General features: G+C 40.3%; 1 protein-coding gene across 3 annotated transcripts in view; it reads left to right on the top strand.

The window, feature by feature from the left end:
* The window catches only part of GPD2 (glycerol-3-phosphate dehydrogenase 2), a 141,931-nt gene that overhangs the window by 31,352 nt on the left and 85,665 nt on the right, over positions 1-24,914 (top strand). For 2 of the 3 annotated variants that reach the window (XM_082690583.1, XM_082690582.1), the window contains exon 2: positions 8,540-8,649. In XM_082690583.1, the coding sequence (XP_082546709.1) occupies positions 8,548-8,649 (102 nt within the window). In that variant the 5' untranslated portion in view covers positions 8,540-8,547. Of the gene's footprint in view, positions 1-6,108; positions 6,189-8,539; positions 8,650-24,914 lie in introns of those variants that run through there. The other variant, XM_082690584.1, reaches the window with a different exon arrangement.

Genomic DNA, 24,914 nt, shown 5'->3' with positions numbered 1-24,914 from the left:
TACATTTCTTCATCTCTGATTTGAACCCCTGAAGCCAGCTCCCCCCTTGTCTGTGTCAGCTCCTCCTCTGTCAAGCTTCCATACTCCTGCTCTCCTTAGAGTCTGCGGAATGGTCCTGAGCCAGCTTCTTTCTCTGTGTGTTCACTCCTAGAATGACTTGACTGACCCAAAGGCTTGTGGAGAAGCCAGAAGGAAGCTTTTCCAAAGTAGTTTCTGACTGGAAGCTATGTGAACCAATAAACATAGCATTTGTCTTCTTCCATTTTCTCTTCGTTTCCTGATTTTGTTTCTCTTTTGTCTGCACTGAAATACTCTCCCTTTCTTAAGATTTTCCCCATCCTTAGGGTTGAGCCCTTCTGGCATGGGGTTTCCCGGGGAGGTTGATTGGAAACAGAATTGCATGGAGGACATTAGGAGACATTAAGAGAAGAAAGGGAAACCTGAAGGGGGTAAATCAGAAGGGAAGAGAAACCATGAGAGACTATGGTCTCCAGGAAACAAACTGAGGGTTTTAGAGGGGAGGGGATTGGGGGCATGTGTGAGCCCTGTGATGGGTATTGCATGGACAACTGGGTGTTATATGCAAACCATGAAGCATGGAACACATAAAAAACGAATGATGTATCATATGGTGACTAACATGACGTAATAAAAAATTTTTTTTAAAAGTAAATGAAAATGGTTGCAAAGCTAAAAAAAAAAAAAAGACAGAGAGAGAGAGAGAGAGAGAGAGAGAGAGAAAGAAAAGAAAAGAAAAGAAAAGAAAAGAAAAGAAAAGAAAGAAAAGAAAAGAAAAGAAAAGAAAAATTCCTTAAAGCGGTTGGGTGTGAGAGAGAGGGACAAAGCTGGGGTTTGGATGCTGTGCCCGCAGTGTGTGATTGTGTTGCATTGGCTTCCTCATCAGCTACAGTCCAGAGTTTTGGATATCCAGAATCTGAAAATTCATTATATTTCTAACTTGTGTGCTTTCCCTTGGTTCTTTCATCTACTTTGTTTTATCAGAACATTCTTCTTAGTGACTTAAGAAAAACCTTGATTGTTCTTTGATATTCTGTTCGGCATATGTACTTTTTACAACTGTAGGTGGTCACTGTTCCTGTTGTGTTTTTGCTTTTAAAATATGTATAAATATAATATTTTACATTTTATACACACACATTCATTTATTTCCATTGGGATAATCTTTTGTGGCTAACCCTTGGCTCTATTTCCTATGCAGTCTTGGCCCAAAACTTTTTTTTTTTTTTAATTGTATTTATTTTAGTGGGAAGGATAGCAACCGATAGAGCGCATAAGGCAGGAGGAGAGGGAGAAGCAGGCTCCATGCTGAGCAAGGACTGAACCCCAGGACCCTGGGATCAGGACCTGAGCCAAAGGCAGACGTGCTTAACCGACAGAACCACCCAGGTGCCCCGGCCCGAATCTTTTTGGAAAGTGTTTAAAGTAACCAAAAAAGGACAAATCCATCTTCAGTTTATGGATCATGGCGCCTCTCTGTTTCCAGAGAACAGGCTGATGGGCCTGTGATGTTGATTATTTTGTTCATTTGTGTCTGGCAGCTTTCAAAAAGCATGCTTGAGGGCTGACTCTGTTTCTATAGAGTTCCATACTCCCGTGTGAAACGTTTGTGCATACAGGCGCCTCTCTGCTTGGCTGGGGAGAGGGTGCGTTTGCAGGCAGAGTGCTGCTCCTTATCCCCGCTGTGGAGTCAGCCTTGGGGAAAGAGAAGGTAGTACCTGGTGTGCTTTGTTCGTTACTTGGTGTTACTTGGTGTGTCTGAACCAGGATGCACTTTCTTGTAGGGAAGTATACAGAACATGTGATACATCACTGGTTGGAATAATAAAGGGTCTGCTTTGTTGAAAAGTCTCTAGTTCAAAGCACCCAGGAATCCTGACTTTTCTAGGTAGAACTGGGCTGCTGGTTGGGAAGGTGCTTTTGTACTCACTTCTTTCATTTCGCTGTGAACTTGTTGCCAAGTTCAGACTTCCTCTGTTGAGGGCCAGCACCCTTGTCTTGTAAGATTCGCGCACCCTTCTTCTCTAAGTCACTGAACTTGTGTGCAGGTGGACCTCGAGACCTGGTCTTCTGAGTGGTGTTGTTGTGCCTTCTGTGGGTTTGAAAAAAGTGTCATGCCTCAAAATAGATGGGGTGGTTTTGCACGCACAGCTACAAGGTGGGTGACTACACAGTCGAAGAATAAGGAGCTTCTTGCTATTTTTGGACCTGCATGTGTTTAGTTAGGTAAAGGGTTTAGAGAAGTAGCACAGGCTATAGGTGGCCAGAAGGGCACGGAAAACCTTTGCATCTTGCTAGGGAACACATGTCCCAAGGAATGTGAGCCTTGTGGTTGAAATTACTCTTCTAAAAATTATCTTTCAGCTATATTCCATGCATCCCCCCCTCACCCCTGCACACATAAATAACAATTGCCTTTCCACACAAGAGACCAGAGGAGAGGAGAGTTTGTGAAAGTGAAGAGACACAGGGCTCCTTCCACAGAAGAGTGATCCATCCATTCGGATGGGGTTTATTTATGCTTTAATGAAGAGAGCGGCTGTAGGGTAGGGCAGGGAGAGGAGTCTGAGTACTCTATTTGGAAAATGCAGAGGCCAGGAAGCATGCTGTTGCTCTGGAATAACTTTGCGGGTGGCTGCTGAGAGGCCGCTCAGCCTTTCTCCATGAGCACTCATTTCTTGTTTTTAAGTCTCAAGTGTGGGTGAAGTTATTCAAATGCATGGTTTAACCTGGAGAGTAGCCTTCCTTTGGAATGGGAGGAGGCAGACATGGTGAGCGCCTGAGGACCATTTGAAATGGGATGTCACTGCTCTAGTCATTCTGTAATGGGAATCCTAAAAGGCAACCAAGAATTCAGTTGTGCCCAGTAAGTTGCAAGGTTAGCCTGAAGCATGGCTTGGCAAACTCCGAGAAGCAGCCAATCCAGTTTTTGTTTGCCAGAAGCAAGCACGGTTTATCAGGTGGCAGTGCTAGGCACAAGGTTCCCCCAACCAGACTTTTAGCTCTGATGAGTCTGGTGAGTTTGAGACCATCTTTTAAACGAGTGCTTTCATTTTCTTCAGATAGGTATCTAGATGTGGAATTGCCAGATCTTATGGTAGTTCTAGGTTTTGTTTGGTTTTATTTTAAAGATTTTATTTATTTGACAGAAAGAGAGAGAGAGTGCACATACAAGCAGTGAAGTGAGGGGCAGAGGGAGAAGCAGGCTCCCCGCTGAGCAAGGAGCCTGATGTGGGACTTGGTCATGATCTGAGCCAAAGGCAGATGCTTAACCGACTGAGCCACCCAAGCATCCTGGTAGTTCTTTGTTTAATTTTTTTTTCTATGTTTAATTTTTTTGATGAACAGCTGTACTGTATTCTATAGTGGCTACCCCAATTTACATGCCCCCCTGAGTGCAGATGGTTTCCTTTTCTCACCTCATCGGCCCTGGTTCTCTCTCTCCCCCTCTCCCTTCCAGCCTGTATGTGTGTGTGCCTGTATGTGCATGGACATCGATATCTAATTGTGGTTTCCATTTGCATTTCCCTGGTGATGAGTGATGGTGAACATCATCATGTGGCCTCTTGAGCATTTGTATGTCTTCTTGAGAAAAATGTCCGTTCATTCCCTCTCCCCATTATTTTTTTTTTAACTGAATTGTTTGTTTTGCAACTGAGTTGCATGATTTCTTTATGTGTTTTGGATATTGAACCTTACCAGATGCGTGATTTGCAATATTTTCTCCCATTCTGTTGGTTGCCTTTTCATTTTGCTGATGGTTTCCTTTGCTGTGCAGAAGCTTTTTAGTTTGATGTAGTCCCACTTGCTTATTTTTGCTTTTGTTGCCTGCACTTTTGGTGTCAAATCCAAAAAAGCATCACAAAGCAATGTCACAGAACTTACCCTTTTTCCTATGTTTTCTTCCAGCAGTGTTATGGTTTCAGGTCTTATATTTAAATTTTTAATCCATTTTGAGTTTATTTTGGAATATGGTATAAGATAATGGTCCTCTTTCTTTCTTCCTTCCCTCTCTCTTCCCTTTTTCCTTTTTTTCCTCTCCTCTTCTCTTCTTTTTTCCCCTTTCCTTTCCTCTCTTCTTTTCTCTTTCCTTCTATTTTCCTCTTTTCTCTTTTTTTTTCTTTGCATGTGGCTGTCCAGTTTTCCCAACACCATTTATTGAAGAGACTATTCTCAATGAAAAGACCCTTTCCTCATTGTATATTCTTGGCTTCTTTGTTAAAAATTAATTGACTATATATGCTTGGGTTTATTTCTGGGCTCTCTATTGAACTATACGTCTGTTTTTAGTGCCAATACGTTTTTAGTGTTAATACCATACTCTTGACTAATAGAGCTTTGAAATACAGTTTGAAATGAGGAACTATGATGTTCTAGCTTTGTTCTTCTTTCTCAGGATTGCTCTTCAGGGTCTTTTGTCTGTCAGAGTATTAATAACACTCAATATAGCACAACTAGTTATAATACAGAGTTAAAAGACAGATTTTGATATTTAATTCTCCAAATTGATTGTAAGCACCTCGAGGGCAATCAATAAACTCATGGATATATTTAGTTGAGTACCTTTTTGTTCAGAATTTTTTAGTTGGGCCAGTGTTCCTCTTGCTAGAATTGGAGGACTGGCACTTGTCTGTGCAAATGCAGGAGCCAGTCCTGAGACAATGTATATACAACTGAATTCATAGGCTATTAAATATGGACATCAAGCTATGATAACTAAGCTAATTTGGGGGGTGCCTGGGTGGCTCAGTTGGTTAAGCATCTGACTCTTGGTTTTGGCACAGTTGTGATCTTGGGGCCTGAGATTGAGCCCCTCGTTGGGCTCTGCCCTCAGTGGAGAGTCTGTTCGGGATTCTGACCTTCTCCCCCTGCCCCTCTCCCTCCTCACACACTCTCTCAAATCAATCAATCAATCAATCAATCAGTCAATAAAATCTTTTAAAAAATAACAAAGCTAATTTTATTTCTGGGTGATCTTTCTACCTCTCATTTCTCACACTTCCAGTTGCAAAAGGTTAAGATTTATCCATTTTTTGTTCTCTTTCTTTACTAATTTCCCTGTTGCACTTCTGCTTAGATGGAAACAATCTTTCTGTAATCATTGTGAAAACTTTTCTCCTTATGATGGAAGGTAAGTGGGTATAAATTTTAAATTTCTTTGGTTCAGCAGTAAAACTAAGTTCTTACATTACCATAGATATTTTGTCGGAGGCCTTTTCTTTGCCTTAGGGAAACCCTAATGCCAAGGACTGTACACACTGGGTGAATGTTTGAGAATAGGACTTCTTTTAGGAATAATAGCAAAACATGGTGTGGCCCTTGGGGAGAGGTTGTTATTTTGAGAGCAAAAGGCAGGGTAGAACCAATCAGTGGTTAAGAGTATAGACTAAGCTGTGGTTTTGTCACATACTAGTCAGTGACGTTGGGTAAATCCCTTACTCCCTCTGAACCACAACTGCCTCTTTTATGAAATTAGGGTGTTGCGAGGGTGATATGAGCTGATGTATGTAGAATTGAAAGCACAGTCCCTATTACCTAGCAAATACTCAATAAATGTCAACTGTTATCATTATAACATTGATGATGTGACGACGACGACGACGTGCTTTTGTTTTTGAATTACCTGCGAGAGTGATTTATTCATCACAACTAGTAGGTGATCTTACAGATGGATTTGATCTCAATAGAAATAATGATCCCCTAAGCATAGGCTATTTTATGAAATTACTGGGAAAAAGAAACTCTATTGATTATTGTCAATATGATCACTAAGTCTGCAAAATAATACATTAATGCAGTTTTTCACTAGCACTAGTGGCTTGTTGAGAAAACCCATGAAAATATCTTCATTAGTGAGTTTTGGTTTCAGAAATCAAATTGAAGCACTATGATCAGTTGAGCAGGGAACTCAGGGATCTGCACAATTGGAAAAACTATCTCCAGACTGAAGTGGCTGAGTGAACACGTCTGCTGAGACATTTTCCTTGACTGTGTTACATAACATCCCTCAGCTGGCTTTGTTGATGTGTGGTATTCTTTGTGAGGTCATCAATGACATTACCAACAATTCAAAAGCAATGATACTGAGTTAAAGTCAATCAGCTACAAAACTTCCAGCAAGGGGACCACCAGGCTGCTGTCTATATGGGGCGGGCATATGCATTGTTTAGGTAAATCGAACTAGGTCTCTATTCTCTGTCCCTCATTGTCAGGGGAACTCCGTTAGCCTGGAGATAGCATGTTATCTCTGGACTGTTAGGGTTTCCATTGTTGTGTGATAGACCTCCTTGTGAACATGTACAAAAGTGTTAGGAATGGCAGTGGTGGGCTATGACAGATGACTGCCTTCCAAGTTGGCTTAGTTGAGGTTTTCCGTGTCAGAGCAACCTGGGATGTAAGGGTTTGCGTAGGGTTCACCAAATGATAAATGGAGGCCAGTAGCCATCATATCTACCAATTGTTCTGCATAATTCGGGAGAGCGTATGTTTGATGAAGGTTCTGCAGCAATAGAGAAACATATTTGTGTGAAACATTTTTTTCTGGTGAGACTCTTTTTTTTTTTTTTAAAGATTTTTATTTATTTGACACACACACAGAGAAATCACAAGTAGGCAGAGAGGCAGGCAGAGAGAGAGGAGGAAGCAGGTTCCCCACTGAGCAGAGAGCCTGATGCAGGACTCGATCCCAGGATCCTGAGATCATGACCTGAGCCAAAGGCAGAGGATTAACCCACTGAGCCACCCAGGCGCCCTGGTGAGACTCTTAAAAAAAAAGATGAGTCTTAGAATTTATTAGTTTGTTAGAAGGAGTGAAGTCAGAGGAAAAATAAAATTTTTAGAAACGTCAACTTTTATTTTAGTATATAATTTATAGTATTCCAAAATGAATTTTCTATAGAGTCCCAGTTATCAACTGCATTGAAATTCTTTGATTTAGCGTAGTTATGCTAATTCATCCTGTATAGTTATGCTATTCATCCTTTATGGACCCAAACATTTTAACTGTATCATAATTTACATTAAGATACTATATGCTCTTTCTTATCCTAGGTTAAAACTGACTTCATATTAAACATTTTCCTGAGTCATGAGATACTTGTAGAGTAAAGGTATGTTGTCCCAACAGGTCTGACCTCCACCCATTCAGGACAATAGGGTAGTGGCTTCTGTGTAAGATCTGGGTGTGCCAGTTGCTATGATGAATAAAAGCCCTAGGCAGGTCAAACTGATACTGATCTATAGCAACTCTACGTTGGAACTGACTTCTTCTTCTTCTTCTTTTTTTTTTTTAGGTGATCACACGGTGTTACCTTTTTTTATTTAGCTAAATAAAAGCTGGCAAGAGTTCTTTTGGTGGAATCTTCATTTTTATGTACTTTTTGGTGTGTTATTTTCAAAAAAGTTAAAGGATATTGGAGTATTCAAAAATTTTTAAAAATGTAGTGATTCTAATAGTGGAAGTACGCATGCACAGACACACACACACACACACACACACACGTTTCAAGGTGAAAAGAAAGTCATGAGCTAACACAATGTAAGACTTTATTTTAGAAATACATAGCAAGGGGCACCTGGCTGTCTCAGTCAAGTTAAGCATCTGACTCTTGATTTCCCCTCCGGTAACGACCTCTGGGTTGCACTCTTCACTGGACATGGAACCTGGTTGGGATTCTCTCTCTCCCTCTCCTTCTGCCCCTCCCTTCCTCCCTCCTCCCTTTTTAAAAGACTTTATTTATTTCTTTGGAGAGAGAGAAGGATTCCTCCCAAGTGAGCAGGAAGGAGGGGTGGGGGGCAGATTGGGGAGGAGGGGAAGAAGGAGATGGAGAAACAGACTCCCCACTAAGCAGGGAGCCCCACATGGGCCTGGATCCCAGGACCCTGGGATTATGACCTGAGACGAAGGGAGACTCTTAACAGATTGAACCACCCAGGTGCCCCCACTCCCTTGCTCTCCCTGAAACAAACAAAACAAGTGCTTGATATGAAGACTTCCCCCTTGAAATTGCAGTGCCATGCCACCCTAGCTAGAAGAAAACTTTTTCTTTTTTTAATTAAGTTCTGGCTCTAGTGAGAGCATCATTGGTGGGGGGAACCCACCAAAGAATCTGAAGTGAACATGAGACTCACTGTCTCCATTAGTGACAGACTTCCACTGTTCTCCTTGTAGAGGGGATTAGCAGTTGAACACGTTTTCGAGTAGAGAGTGCAGTTTTGTGAGTCACACAATACGGTTTCTTTTCATGGCATTCTTGACTTTATCCTGTGTAAGTATCTTCAGTTGCCTTATACCTTGCTTTTCTTTAATTCCTGTCGGAAGGTGACTTTTATGTGGTCAGTTCCCTCATCTCCATTTTTTTATGTGTTGTTTTTGGCCCATGATAATGTCTTTATTTTATGTTTTGTTTTCTAGCTTAACATCTGTTCGGAATCTTGCAGCGTCCCTCTCTACCGTGGGGATTGTTATCTGATAAAAATCCCAATTCACTTCTTTCTGTTTCCTTTTTGTTTTTCTTTGTAGGCTAAGAAATGGCTTTTCAAAAGGCAGTGAAAGGGACTATTCTTGTTGGAGGCGGTGCTCTAGCAAGTGTCCTAGGCCTCTCTCAATTTGCTCATTACAGAAGGAAGCAAGTAAGTATTATGCATGTATTGGTTATACTATGAAACTTATATCTATTAAAGAACTGCATTCGGGGCATGGGTGTGTGTTAATTGTTTTGTTTAGAAATTACTGTCTTGATCTGACAGACACTAATTTAGAATACTCCCTTAATGGTTCTTGGCTACTGTGTGTATATAATTTTTTTAAAAAGTGAATTTCTTTATCAGAAAGCATTACATTACTTAGCTTCTATTTTGGCTCTCCGGTTTTAAGAGAGTGCCTCATTTCCCAAAGCCAGGTTTTGTTTATCTAGACCTTCCTTGTCCAATTCATTCAAATGTCTGGATACCTTCTGTGTTCCTGCCAAAAGTTTGTCTTATTAGAAGGCAGGCAGGCCTCTGAGACAGGAAATGGAAAAGGGCCTAACAAAAGACCCAACGTTGACTCTTGGTTTTATTTCTCAAAGGTTTACTTACTCATGTACCATTACTTTATATTGGATCACATCTTTAAAGGGAGAAGACCATGAAATGAGATTGGTATGAAGTTTCCAAATAATTTAAAGTGCTAAAAAAAAAATATATATATATATATATATATTGCTCAGTTTATCCCCCCCCCCCCCCCCCCCCCCGCTTTGCACTACAACTATGTCAAATGGATGCCAAGAAATTATTTTGGTGAATGCTTTTGTTCTTTTTCAGCTTGAAGTTCTGACGGCTGCCTCAGTGGTTAGGATTACTAGTCTCCTGTTCTCGCTTCCCTGTGTCTCTAGGGTATTTTTCACTATCAGCTGGGTGGTATATTCCTCACTCAAAGACAGAAGTAAAGGAATTGGGGAAGCTGTTTGCAGTTGGACTCGTTTTGTTCATTGCTGTGAGAGCCTTTATGCCATGGCTGGTCCTGTGCCTGTTTTTTCCTTTGTGCTCTGAGAGTAGAGCCGGCCACATTGCTTGGAGTCCCAGGTTCTGAGTGAGAAATACTACTTTAAAAACTCTTACCGGGAAGAATCAGTTTGGTGGCTTATAGTTAAACAAAACAAAACAAAACGAAACAAAACAAAACAAAAAACAGGCTTGTTTTTAGTGCTTCCTCCTAAAGACAGAAGGAATTGAATAGGCTGTGTTAGACTTTTTGATTCTTATCTATGAGCACATCGCCCTTACGGTTTCCCCAGGTGGATATCTTGCAGGTCCTAATTGATTGACTTGCTCTGAAGCTCATGGTCACTCACGGGTCATGCGGAGTTCTCTGTTCCTTTAAAAATATTGCCTTGGTTGCTTAAAAGTCAGTGTGAAAAGATGCCACTCCTGCTGTGAGGTTATTTCAGAAGTGCAGTTTGGTTTGAGACGTGGGCTTTAATGGATTAGGTTATTTCTGTCATCTTTACCAGGCAGGGCTATCCCAAATGACATTGGCAACTGCTGGCGCCGAAGGTCACAATATCCAATATGATGAGTTGTTGCTAAATTTGTACACGGTTTATGTCTGTTAACCACAACAAGCATGTTCTACTTCAGAGTTTATAAGTTAACTTTGTGTTTGGGTTATACTGTTTCATATGTTTTATTTGTTTGATTTTTCTCTTTTCTTTTTGTTTTTTAAGATTTTATTTATTTGACAGAGATCGCAAGTAGGCTCTGAGAGGCAGGCAGAGAGAGAGAGGAAGGGAAGCAGGCTCCCCGCTGAGCAGAGAGCCCTATGCGGGGCTCCATCCCAGGACCCTGAGATCATGACCTGAGCTGAAGGCAGAGGCTTTAACCCACTGAGCCACCCAGGCTCCCCTCTTTGATTTTTCTTTAATCTCACTCAATAAACAGTTGATACTGTCTCTAATCAATCACATTAAGGGCGAATTTTCGTTAGTAAAATCAAGACAAAACAAGAATCTACTGATTTCTGGGTCATTTTGCATTTTCTCCTTCCTAAGTTAGACATCCTGACTACCCTAATGGCCAAATGAAATGGATACCAGCAGTTTTAAGTCATTTATAATTTTAATCTGACAAGTTCTTTTGAGAAAAATCACCATAGGCATATTCAATCAATGAGTTGCATAAGGCATTCATCCAAACGTGTGCATTCTTTTGTGGTGATTCCTGTCCCCTAAAGCCACTGCCTTGAGCGCATTTTGCGTGGCAGGTTGGAATGTAGCCTTAGGGATTAGCAACAAAGAGAGAAGAGAGATGAGGAGGGAGAGGAGACAACTCTTTTGGGCCATTGACATGAAATGACCAGAGGCCTCAGCTGTCCTCTCTCAGAAAATATCTGCCAATCAGAGCCATTCTGGGGGACTTTTCAATGGTCAGGAAAATTCTGCCCCCTGATACCGATTATTTGGCTACGTTTTGTAGAAGCTGTGTCTTTAACTGTGACTCGGCATGCTCCATTTTTCCTGCAGAGCCATGCTTAATGTATTGGCTTGTGTCTTTATATTTTTTTCTTCCAGTTTTCTTAGATGATTCTAACTGATGAATTGTCCTCCTTTAAGAAGAAATTGGTGTCGAAAGTCCAAGATGCTGACGTATTAGAAAGCCATCTGTCGAGTTCAAGTTCAGGCACATTTTGCTGGCATTCCTGCCCCTGCAGCTCTGTCTCCCCTGGCTCCTCGCGTGTGCTCCTTTGATATTCTGAGCACAAAGCTTCCTTCCTAAAGTACAGGCAGGGATTGTATTCTAAGTACAACAGCTTGATTCTAGAAGTTGTTCAACAGTTAAAGCACATTTGACAGAAAAGGTAGTGCTACCTGTCAACATTTAGGTGCCAAGTCAGCTCACCTGAAAACTTTTAAATCAATTCTACAGTTAAATTAACTTATATTTGCAAGGGGGATAATGAAGGAATGCTACTCTGTATCCCTTCATTTAATTAAATAGAAAACACTATGAAATCAAGTAAGATACCGTTCACTTACCTTTTACCCAGCTGCTTGAATAAAAGCTATTGTAGGTGAGGAGATAGAGACAACTGCGGAGACCCTAGCATTTCTGGAGACAGGTCAGGCATTAGAGGTAATAGCAATGATTGTTTAGTCTCAAGTCGTAGTGTGGCTTTCCCTCATACAAGCATATTATTAAAATTTGTATTTGTTTTTCAGTGATCGGTAGTGTCCATTGTTGACCCAAGGGGAGCATAGAGATTTTTTTCTTTTAAGATGAATAAATCAGAGTTAGAAGGGATGGACTAAGGAGATGATATTATTATTATTATTATTATTATTATTATGTTCATTTGGAGCTGGAGCAACCTGAATTTTCCCAATACAGCGAGGAAGCTGATGAAGAGATGAATATTGGCTGACTTTTTTTTTTTTTTACTGTGTCCACCTACAGGAAAGGAGGTTTGTGGCCACAGAGTATCCACTTTCCAGGCTCTTCTCAGTGGCACATGTAGGGTTTTTTTGAATGGTCTTGGAGAGACTTCCTATTCATTTCATTTTCCTCTTTTTATTGCCTCACCCACAAGTAGGTGATATAAGTGTCCCCAGAGTCTTCTTGATGTTCCTCTCCCTGGATCAGCTACATGCCAAGGCCCAGGCGGCTGAGTAATGGCTCCTGTCATCACAGTGGGTATATACCACTGTCTTAAATCCCACCAGGAATGCGGCGAGCAAACATCACTGTAGTGGTGTGCAGATTTTTGAGAGCAGGTTATTAGTCATTCACTATTTAGTAGAAGGCAATTTAATAATAATTTTACTTGGAAGGGACTTGGAGGGTATCCGGTCTTCCTCTCGGGACAGGATGCTCTTTTAGTGATTCCCTCATATCAAATCAAAGAGACGTGTCACTTCATGAGAGAGTCTCCTTTTATAATTTTGAGTTGATGAGACAACAGAGTGGATGGAGAGGGGAGTTTAAATTAGGAGAGAGGGTCTTGGGTACTTTCAGAGCCAGGGAACCTTCATGAGGAGCGGAAGTGGGGAGTGGTAAAGCCAGGGCTGCATGAGGGGTCCTCTGGTGGGTGGAAAGAATGGGGGCGGCTGCGGGGAATGGGGACAGAAGCAGGATGGGCGTGCAGAGATTGGGCTGAGGGTTACCCCAGGCTTTTGTCCTTCATTATAGACCAAAGGCATTTTTCGCAACTTTTTTTTTTTTTTAAACTCAACGTTTATGTCATACCTTCCAGGTTTAACTGGAAACACTGGTGTGAGAGTGTGGGCTTCTTTTTAACCCCAGTGGTGTGGTTGATGTAACAAAGATCTATTTAGGTCTGAGGGTGTGCCCTCCCACATAACACATGCTGGGTTTGTTCCTTCCATTACCCACTCTGAAGGTGTAGTGGGTTTTGTGAGCCAACTGGAGGTGAGGACTGAAAACCACTGAGAGCTTTCTCAAAGCCCGGATGTGAAAGTTTTCTTCTTTTTTTTCTGCACCAGACCAAGGTAGGGAATGAGCTTCAGGGTATGGCAATCAAGGTCTCTTTTTAGTTGTGGAGTGATTGTATTAAAATCAGGGAATTCAGAGATTCTCAACTGATCAAATATCCTTCCATTCCTGAGTGATAGAACAGACAGGATGAGAGCACCATTTTGGCAAAGATTGCATGCCTCCAACGCTTGGCTCTACTGAAGAGCTAAGAGACTATGGACACTTTTCTTAAGTTCTCTGGACGTCATTTTCCTATGTCTGTAAAATAGAGAGAACAGTGGTGCTTCCCTCTGAGGAATGCTGAAGAGCAGTAAAGCCTGGAAGAGGTTCTGGAACATAGTGAGCTTTCAAAAAGTCTGAGCTAGTAGTGGATCCCCAGGTGATAAGAAGGTACAATCTGAGTCTAAGGCGCAGAAAAGTTGCTCTTGTCACGGGTGATCCTGGCATTCAGGGTTACCTTGTTAAGATTTGGAGGTCATCAGCACTGCTCTGTCCTTCATCTGAGGTTGTAGGACATTGGCCAGACAACAGGTATACAGATACCTTATGTTCTCTCTTCACCTTGCTTCCTGATTGGATGATGAGCCAAGGAGCAGGAGAACAAAGCCAGTTATTAACTTAAACTCTTTTCCTGTTGCTAGTAATAACTTACTTGAAGTTCTGGTTGTTTCTTCTCTTTCTCTACTTGGGTCTTTATGAGTTTTGGCAGACTCGGTTTATATGGCTGATGTGTTTCTAAAAAGTTATGTGAATACAGTTTCTTGATAAATTAATTTTATATAGTAGAATGCTATTTGTTGGATGCTATGATGAAACATTCTAGAAAACAAACAATATTTAAAAAGGCGTGCTTCCCCCCCACCCTGGAATTCTCTTGTAGCATTTTAGCTTGAAGTGGAAAGCAGTTAGGCTTATTACTTTCCAGAGTCAGTGAGGTAGTAATAGTGATTACTGACAGGATGTTCATGCTTTGTAACATAGCCTCTGACTTTGTAAGAGACAGCAATTTATACACCTTGAGTGGCTTACTTAAATATATTTAAGTAAAAAATATTACTTAAAATATTAGAGTTCACTCTGTGTGTGAATTAAGGGAACGTGAGAAAATGATAGTGGTGATGTGTTAGGTGAGTTGAATTACAGGTAAAACTGTATTACCTTTGTTGCTAGTATCATCGAAATTCAGGAAGAAAAATACATATGCTAATAAGAGGCAAAGTGATGCATGAATAATTAAAATCCATAGGAACTTTGAAAACATTGTTCTTTAAAAAAAAAAAAGAAAACATTGTTTTAACTCGTAATTTCAGTCTCTTCTCAATGCATTATTTTTAAGAGATTCTAATAAAGCAGAGCTTTTTGACTGATAATACTAATGACTCAAAATACAAAAGAAGATTGGAGGAGTAAGAAATAGAATGGTCAGGTCATAGAATGAAAGTAAGATCTACTTTGGGACTTATTGCAACGGATCCCCGAATGGGCAGATATTTAGCTTCCTGAATGTGTCTGTTACACAGTGTGGAGGAGATTCGATGAGCCTGTTAATGTGCTCAGGTCATGCATGTTTTCAGAACTCCACTTCCTTCATAAGGTAAGGTTAATGTCACTGACTCCCAGGCTTTTTCCTGCTGCCAAGCACCAAGTCAATACATACAAGCCAGTGATCTCAGTACCTGACACAAAGCGGGTCTTTAGTATCTAGGACTTTCCCTTCCCCTGCTACAGGGCGTGAACATTTGAAATAGACCTAGCCCTGTTAGACATAATAAGAATGCAGTAGCACCAGATTTCTTTCCACGGTGGAGCTTTTGGATAGCACAGTATGGCTTATATTAACTGCCGGACAGAGAAACTGGTAGAGCATAGAGAAATGTGAAGTTTAAGTGAGGATCTATTGAAGAGAAATAAAAATCATAAGCAAATGCTGGTGAAGGGTGTGGAGCAACAGCTACCCTCCTTTATTCCTGGTGAGAACACAAAATGGTATAGCTACTTTGGAACACAGTGGGACAGTTTTTTATAAAACTAAACATATTCTTACCATTTGATCCAACAATCACTCTCATTGGTGCTTACCCCAGAGACTTGAAAACCATGTTCGCACAAAGATCTGCCCAGGGATGTTTATAATAGTTTTATGCATAATTGTTAAAACTTGGAAGCAACCAAGATGTCCTTCAGTAGGTGAATGGATGAATAAACTGTTGTAGATCCAGACAATGGACTATTATTCAGTGCTAGAAAGAAACAAGCTATCATGCCATGAAGAGGCACAGAAAGAAAAAAATCGTAGTGCAAGAACTCTACTGTGGGTTCTCCACAACTGCTGGAGACAGAAAAATGATCAGTTACCTGGGGTGTGTGGGCCATGAATAGGCAGAACATGGAGGATTTTTAGGACAATGAAACTCCTCTGTACGATATTATAATAATGGGTCTGTGTCATTATGCATTTGTCTAACCCCATAAAATGTACAACAGCAGGAGTGAACTCTTAAGTAAATTATTGATATTATAATGTGTCAGTGTAGGTTCATTCTTGGTAAAAAATGTGCCATTCTGGTGAATGATGTTGATAAAGGACATGTATGTGTGGGGGCAGGGCGATATGGAAAACCCGTGGATCTTCTCAATTTTGCTGTAAACTTGAAACCGCTGGGGGAAAAAAAAAAGCCTTTAAAATACACAAATACATGAATAAAACTTGCATAGCACCTAGGACATGATGTCAATTAAGAAGTTTTTCATTCTAAAAATTCCACTCCCTCATGACTTTTCAGTAGTATCTTTGATTGGATGTAACTACTTAATTTTTGAACATGCTTAATATCTTTAAGAATTTAACCTCAGTTATAAATATTCTTCTGGTTCCTAAACTAAAGAGAGTGGGGTTGAAATCAATGTAAGTCTTCCTGAGCACTGATGTAGCTCAAATTGTGGCATGACATGTCTGCTTTATGTTTCCCAGATTGCTTTTAACTCTGAGTCAATTCCAGCTACCAGACTTGTTTGTTCTAAGTAAATAATCTTCTCCAGAAGCATTTTTTCATAGGTTCATAAACAGCCTTTTTCTTAAAAAAAAAAAAAAATGACAAAGTTCTGGAGAAGCAACAGTTCTTAAACAGTCTTTGTTTTCGTTGATGATGTTTAGGTGGGGTACCATGATGCGAATACCATACAAAGAATGCATATTAAGGAGGACAGAGAGGACCAGTGCTTAAGGAACAGGCTCCTTGGTCCCACCTGCCTGCTTGAAGAGCTATTAACTTCAATGTTAGATCAGATATAAAGTGGTTTAGTGGTGCTTGTGTTTGTCGTTCTGTCCTTTGCAGCTTCTTTGTATGTGTGGATTTAATTTTGTATAAATGATGGGTCCTTATCCACCAGAGGAAGATTCTGAACTGTGTATGAACTGTATGCAGGGTAGAGGAGTTGTGAATCTTAGGTTGAACATAACCCATAGTTGTGTATTAATTAGAGCATGCTAATTGGTATAATAAACAACCCCCAAAGCTCACTGGGTTATCACCATGCAGGTTTATGTCTTGCTTACAATACAGTTCGGTGAGGATGGAGGCGGGGACCTGCTTCTTGCAACGACTCAGGGATCTATGTCTCTTTATTCCAGTGGTTCTGCCATATTATAGGGCTTTTTGACCCACCGGATCATTTCCAGCCAACTCTCAGGGAGGGTGGGAAATGCCTTGGAGGAAGAGGAAAAGTTTTAAGCATCCAGCCATTACATCTGCCTCCTGACTTTAGTTTCAAATCCAGTTGACAAATGAGTTGCATTTCTTTTCATGAGAGTTTTATTGTTGGAGTTTTTGCCAAAGACTGTGGCATTCACTTGCTTCTCTTATGCAGAACCTCGTGCATAGATTCCTGGAAGAACTCTTTTTCTCCTAGAAGCAAAACTAAATATGTTGGGGGCTGTGTCTGATATCTAAAACTTGATGAGGATTCGGAATACACTATATTTTCCATAAGGCCAGTTTGAACTATTCTTAACTACTCTATATGGTTAACCGTTTCTTCAGAGCCATGCTTCATCAAAGCACTAAAATTATGCAGACAGAGCTGGAAATGTTCTTTGAAGAGCATCCTATCATCTTCCTTATAATTTTGGTTTTTATTTAACACTTAGCTCCTAAAGTGGGGCCATGGCAATATCTTTGAGTTATAACTCACATCAGGCCTTCGAGGAGTTTGTGATGCTATTTTATGGCTGGCATACAAAATCAGCGAGGTTAACTGTACTTCTAGAGGTCACACAGTGAGTCAACGACTGAGCTATGATTAGCGTTGACAGCTGGTGAGCTTCTAGGCTGTTGCTAACTGAGCAACATTGACATTCATTCTGATTTGACTTTGCATTTCATTTTCAACTATTTATTCATCTTGAGGGCTCTTTAAGAAACTTTTTAGGGATATTGTGGGACTGAGCAAACTTTCTATAAATGCTTTGGGGAGAGTCCTTCAGCTCCCTTCCCTTCTCCCCGTCTTCCAACTTCATAGTCAAATTATGTTTATGTTCGGAAGGCTTTTTGTAGGTAGAGTTTGGGCAAATTAAGAAGAAAGTAGATGCTTTATGTTAAGTTAGGCAACGTTAATTTTACTTACTTCCTTTATTTTCTAATTTGTGGTTTCTCAACAAAGGCCTTCTGAGATCTAATTATATGCTTGTGAGTACAAATAGAAATGTTATTTAAAAAAGTATATATTTGAAGAAATAATTCACAGAGAAATGGAAAGTATGCATCATAAATTTGACCCAGAACGATTTTGAACATCAAATTAAAACGTAGCTGAGGGCCATCTGGATGGTCAAGCTTGGAAATGATCGTTGGGCTCATTGGGTCAGCATTTTATTTACCTTCAAGGGATGGGAGAAGGATGAACCTCCTGTGTCCACTTCCAAACATATGTCTTAGCGAAGTTTTTAAGGAAAAATGCTATTTCATACTTGATGGCCCAGGGTTGCTGGCCACAGGCTGTCCACAGTCCCAAGAACTTCTGAGTTCACTGACGATCACCAACAGCTCCCTGCTGGTGCCAGAGAAGCTGACAGATCGAGGGGCCCAGGTAATCTACATTTATAGGCAAAGAGAGCCTAGCACAGCTGAAGTCAGGGGATGTGAAGTCAAACCTGAATTCAAATTATGATTCTCTCAGTTACTTGCATAAGGAATAACTGAACTCACTTTCCTTGGTGGTCAAAGGGTGCCTGTGTTCTGTGGTAATGACGAGACCTACAGGAGCTAGTTCATTAGAGAGTGGGGACCAGTAGCAGCCCAGCCAGCCCCAGTGCCGCCTCTTCCTTCTCTAGCCTCCCTGAGCTCAGCCTTCCTTTCTAGATCTTCTAATTCTCAGCAGGCTGTTGGGATTGAAGAGCAATATCAAGTTGAGATACCTCCAACTATTATCGTTTCTGAAGTATATATTTGAAAACCAATAAAATGTATCTCCCAGACCTCAGATCATGTAGTCAGTTATGAAGTGAGCTTATCTGAAGTAGATTCAGACAGAGCGAAAGGATTTTCCCTCTTCTTCAGCTATAAAAAAAAAGGTTCACAAGTTAACAGTTTGGATATATTATGATTACTATTAAGAGAGCGTCTCTGTGATTTCTCAAATGAATAGCAGCCACATAAAGCGTGGACGGCACATTCAAGGTGAGCTGGAGCTCTGATCTCAGTACCCCCAGAAGGAAGGACTTGTTTTCTCTTCTTTGGTCTCCAGTGGAGATGACAGTCTACCCATTAGCAACTGTTCCTACAGAGTAATCGTGAGTCCCTCCCTGAGGATGTTCACAGTGAGAAATGTTGCTTGCTGTCATGTAAGTACAAGAAAAAACATCATTGTTTAGAACCACAGAGTGGTTCAGGAGGTGAAGGCCATTAAAACATTTTAAAATTCACCGTAAGGAGATGCAGGTTGCGTCTTCTTTCTAGGAAAATACAAATATTGTTGGTCTTTTCCAGTGACAACAAAACGCAAAGCAATTTCCTTAAAATCTAACAGTTCCATTAGCAATATGTGATTGAATCACATGCTATGGGAGAGAGTGAGAGTGATAGTTGCAGTATGAAGTGATTTGCATGAAACCCTACTTTATACTCCAATTATTACTGTACATGATTACAGGACAACCTGGTTGTTAATTGCCTGTGGTCTTTAAATATGCACTTCTTTCAGAAATAGACACTAATTATTAGATCTTGTTTTTGGTCTCACCTGAAGTTGCAAATGTCTAGGATTTTTTTTTTTTTTTAAATTTGCAAGTCTAATGGTGCACATAGTAAAACTGGTCTCATTCTGAATCCTGTTCTGTTCTCTGGGATATAAACCCTCAAAGATTATGAACTTGGCTTTCAGTTCTCTGTAGGTGTTCACAGGTAACAGTCTCTTGACAAAAACCACACGTTTGGTATTAGAATTCTGGAGGAATCTTGTCTTTTTAAAACATAAATGAACATTTGCTTAGACGTTTAAAAAAATCCTATTTCTCCATAGACCATCATAATTAAATATCAGAAATAAAAACATCAAAGTAATATTAAATATTCTCCTAATTCTACAGGATAAGAATTCTTTTGTTTGGGAGCTGTGGTTAGAGTTCTTGGACTCTCATTTCTTCTGCTTTCAAGTGGTGGAATCATAGTGTTGGGCTTTTCCTGTTTCTAGCCTGGGGTCGGCAAACGTCTCTGCCTATAGGGGCTAGAGTGGGTCACATAAAAGCATGAAGCCAGTAGTGTGAGCCCTGCACTAACAAGACCACACAATTCCTGCCCAAGGGATCCATGCTGTTGCAGCAGATTCATTTCAGAAATCACTGTTATATGAAATATAGCAACTTTTAAGTATTGGATATGCAACACATGTTTTTAAGAAAGTAGTGTGCTGCACAAATACATTAGGATGACTTCTGGTTTTAGCACATGCTGTTCCCACTTCCTTTCCTGTCATCGTTACCCATCTAAGGCCTTGTAGTCCTTCTTCCTGTAGTCCAAGATATCTTCTCAGGTCCGGATGAAGTGTGTGTCCTGTGGCCTTTATAGCATCTTCTCTATCTTAAATCTGCCTGTTAAGCAATATTATGAATTACTGTTTATCTTTTTGTTTTGTCCTCCAATCTATAGACCTGCCAAGGACCTCTAATACATATTGATTGGATGAGTAAGTGGTTGTGGGTCAGGTGTCTTGTCAGGAATAGACATGTGAGTTTTGGTCTCTCACATGATTTAGGGTATGTTGACGTTCCAAGGTTTCTCCCAGAATCTCTGGGTCAATCTTTTAATGGGGCTTTCTCCCAGATTCCTGCTTAATCAAACTGCCTGGAGGAAGCTGGTCTGAGAAGATTTGGAGCACAAACACCTCTTTTCTTAAAGCACGTTGCTACTTACCACCACTATTTTATTCTGGCTGCTTTTCTCTTCTTTATTTGCCATCAGCCAACATATTCTAGGGAAGGTAGAGTGCAGATGTGTTTTTGAGACTCAAAGCCATATGAAGCCATATGAGTCTCTCTCTTGTCATAATTGTAAGTACGGCCTTAGGCTGTGTTTACTGCCTCTGAAATAAACTTGGTACTTAGCTTCTCAGTTGCAACACTTCCCAGCTTTTATGGGGGAAAATATAAACAAATAAAATGTTGTTTTAAATGTGGTGTCAGAAATTAAATAAATTACCCTCAATAGTGCTGTATCTTTAAAAAAATTTTTTTTTGGAACAACTCTTCAGGAAAGCATCCACAACAAAACCATGGTAAAAAACCCAGAAACTTTCAGAGTGTGGTAACTGGTGATAGCTCACCCTATTCTAACTGATAAGTCTGTTTCTTTATTTTTTTCTCCCGTTATATATTGTCTGTGTGGTGTAGTTGTATAACATGTAGTCTGTGGGCAGGCTGTGGAGGTGCGGTTCCCAGCTCTTTCGTATCCGAGCTGCATTAATCACCGGCCAATTACTTGGCTTTTGTTTGTGTCAGTTCCTTCTTCTGTAAAATGGAGATCACAGTAGTACTCAACTCATGGGTTATTATGAGGATTAAATGAGTAGAAAAAAGTAAAAGGTTTATAACAGTGCCTGACATATAAATACTGGATACATATTGGCTTTTTTTTAATGGAAGAATAATTGATGTATAGTATTGTATTAGTTTCAGGTGTACAACATAGTGATTCAGTATTTATATACACTACAAAATGGTCACCACAGTAAGTCTAATTACCATCTATCACCATACAAAGTTGTTAGAATATTATTGACTGTTTTCCCTGTGCTATATACATCGCATCCCTGTGTCTCCTTTATTTTATAACTGGAAGATCATACCTTTTAACCCCTTTGTCTCTTTTTGCCTATCTCTCCTACACTCCTCCCCTCTGGCAACCATCAGGTCATTTTTGATCTTGGAGTTTTTTTCTGTTTTGTTTATTCATTTGTTTTGTTTTTTAGATTGATACAGTATTTGTCTTTATTTCACTTAGCATGATATCCTCAAGGTCCGTCTATTTTGTCACAAATGGCAAAGCTTCATCCTTTTCTATGGCTGAGTAGATATAGGTACAATATACAGCTAAGTAATATATATATATATTTTATATAAATATATAAAATAATATATAATATTATATATATGTTAAATATATAATAATATATAATAATAAATATATATATATCTATATATAGAGAGAGAACGCAGTGTCTCAAACACACACACAAACACTTATACAACCTACATCTTTGTTATCCATTCAACTGTTTTCATTTTCTTCAGATGAATACCCAGAAGTGGAAATGCAGGATCATATGGTATTTCTACTTTTTAATTATTTGAGGAACCTCCTTACTCTTTTTCCAATTTACACTCCCACCAGCTGTGTATGATGGCTCCTTTTTCTCCACATCTTTGCCAAGAGTTGTTCTTGTACTTAAAAAAAAAAAGTTATTTATTTATGTATTTATTTATTTATTATTTATTTGTTTTAGAGGGGGTGGCTTAAAGGGAGAGGGAGATAGAGAATCTTAAGCAGGCTCCATGCTCAGTGTGGAGCCCGATGCAGGGCTTGGTCTCACAACCCTGAGATCAGGACTGGAGCCGAAATCAAAAGTCAGAGCTTAACTGCTGAAGCCACTCCAGCACCCCAACAGCTTTATTTATTTATTTTTTAAGAAAGGCTCCATGCCAGCGATGGAACCCAGTGTGAGGCTTGAACTCACAACCCTGAGATCAAGACCTGATCTGAAATCAATAGTCAACTGCTTAACCAACTGAGTTACAGAGGTGCCCCTTATATTTTTTGATACTAGCCATTCTTTTTTTTTTTTTAAATTTTTAAAATTTGTCAGAGAGAGAGAGAGCGCGCATAAGCAGGGGGAGTGGCAGGTAGAACAGCCCGAGGAAGAAGCAGACTCCCTGCTGAGTAGGGAGCCTCATCTGGGACTCAGTCCCAGGACCCTAGGATCATGACCTGAGCTGAAAGCAGCCACTTAACCAACTGAGTCATCCAGGTGCCCCAATACTAGCCATACTGAGAAGTATCACATGATATCTCGTTGTGGTTTTGATTCACATTTCCTAGATGGTTAGCAATGTTGAGCATCTTTTTGTGTGCTTGTTGGCTCTCTACACATGTCTGCTTACTCTTTTTAAATTCAAGTTTATTGAGATAGAATTTGGGGTATGATTTACATTATGTGGTATAATTCATCCTTTATAATATACAGTTCTATCAGTTTTTGCAAGCCACATACAGTCATATAACCAACAACACAGTGAAGATACAGGACATTTCTATCCTCCTCAGAATTTCTCTCCTGTTCTTTGTGGTCAGTGTTTCCCTCCCACTGTTCTCAGACCCTGACAGTCCTATCTGTTTCCTACCCTATACTTTTGCTTTTACAGAATGTCAAGTAAATGGAATCATGTCATAAATAGACTTCTGTCTTCCATAAAGGCCCATGTAGTCAATGTTTTAGGTTTGCAGGCCATACCATCTCTCTCTCTCTTTTTTAAAGATTTTATTTATTTATTTGACAGAGATCACAAGAAGGTAGAGAGGCAGGCAGAGATAGGGGTGGGAAGCAGGCTCCCCGCTGAGCAGAGAGCCCGATGCAGAGCTGGATCCCAGGACCCTGGGATCATGACCTGAGCAGAAGGCAGAGGCTTTAACCCACTGAGCCACCCAGGTGCCCCCGCCATACCATATCTGTTGCAACTTCTCTACTTTGCTATTACAGTCATGTGCTATCCACGAATGATTGGGTGTGGCTATGTTCCAATAAAATTTGGCTTATTAAAACAGACAGCAGCCAGATTTGGATGGTAAGCCATAATTTGCTGACCTCTAACTTAGCAGAGTGCATTTGAGATCCAGTAATGTTGTCAGGTCTATCAGTGGTTTGTTCTTTTCATTGCCAATTATTGTTCCGTTGCATAAATATACCACAGTTTGTTTAGTCATTTAGCAGTGATAAACAAAGCCACTGTAAATATTTTTTGTGGGTGAGCACAGCTTTTGATTTCTCTTGAGTAATTATCTAGGAGAGGATTGCTGGGCTGGATGATAAGTGTGGTTTACTTTTATAAGAAACTCAAGTTTTCCAAAATGCCTGTATCATTTTGCATTTCTACCAGCAATATAAGAGCGTTCCAGTTGTGTTGTATCTTCACTTGCACTTGGTGTTGTCCTTTTTTTTTTTTTTTTTTTCTGGTTAAGTTCAACCTGCTCTAAAAGACTGTGAAGAATCTTAGAAACTAGAATAAAGATCCTTACCTATGACCTAACTTAAATTGGAAACTCTTGAAGGCTTTTACACATGGAAATGGCATATTTGGGTTTTAAAATGATGACCCCCCCCCCAACTGCAGTATGGAGACTGACTTGGAGGTAGGCATGGTGAAAATGTAAAGACCTGTGGGAAGATATCAGATTAGTAGAGGGAAAAGGGAACAGACTGTGACTTGAAAAGGGACAGCAAAGATGAAGTGACTGGGCCTGAGATTTTTTTAGGACACGGAATAGATAGCACTCAGTGGAACTTAAGAAAGTGGCCCGAGCTGCTAGATCCAAAATGGTTCCTTCCCTGATGAACGCTGACAGGGAAAAATTTTCAATTTTGAGATACATGTGGGACATCCAAATGGAAGTGCCAAATGGGTAGTTTGATGTATGGATTCTGAAATGGGGAACAAAATTGTAAGTCTGTGTGGTATAAGGTTATATGACCATGTGGAGGTGGAAGAAATTCTCTAAAAAGGCCCAAGAGGACCTAAGTGCTTAATGTTGAGGAGTAGAGAGGGACCTCTGAGGAAACTAGGAGAGAGTGCTTAAGAGAGGCTGGAGAGAGAGAGAGCTCAGCTCAGTTGTCTCTCAGATGCCAAGGTGAGTGAACAGAAAGTTGTGTGCTGAGGTGATAGCTAACATGAGGGACAAAATGTGCTGACTGGATTTCGCAGCAAAGTGGACATGAGTCAGTTTTGGTGGTGGTGGTGGTGAGGGTGGTGGTGTGTATGTGAAAATGCAGATTAAAATGAATTGAGGAGTTGGTTGAGTGAGTAGGAGGTGAGGCAATAGAAAAAGCAAGGGTATACAGGACTTTCCAGAATTTTTAGGATGGTAAAAACATATGTGAAAGGCATTTTTTATTCTTAAGGTGAGATGGGAGAGAGTGTCGTGTGGGGGCGGAAGGACAAGAGAAGGGACAAAGACAGAGACAGTGCAGTCCATGCATGGAATGAGAAGCCCATAAGGCATGAGGGGTGCCCATCAGACCCAGTAAACTTGCTGAGGAAGAAATTCAGTTGAGTTTAATATTCATAGTTACGACCTGTTAGCAGAGCAGAACAGGGGCCTTTTAGTGTTACCAAGTTCTAATGACTTATATAATCATGATATAGTCCTTACATTTATTTCTTG

The sequence above is a fragment of the Mustela nivalis genome, assembly GCF_964662115.1.
Source record: "Mustela nivalis genome assembly, chromosome: 11".
NCBI lineage: Eukaryota > Metazoa > Chordata > Mammalia > Carnivora > Mustelidae > Mustela > Mustela nivalis.
This window is presented reverse-complemented; position numbering and strand designations above follow the sequence as displayed.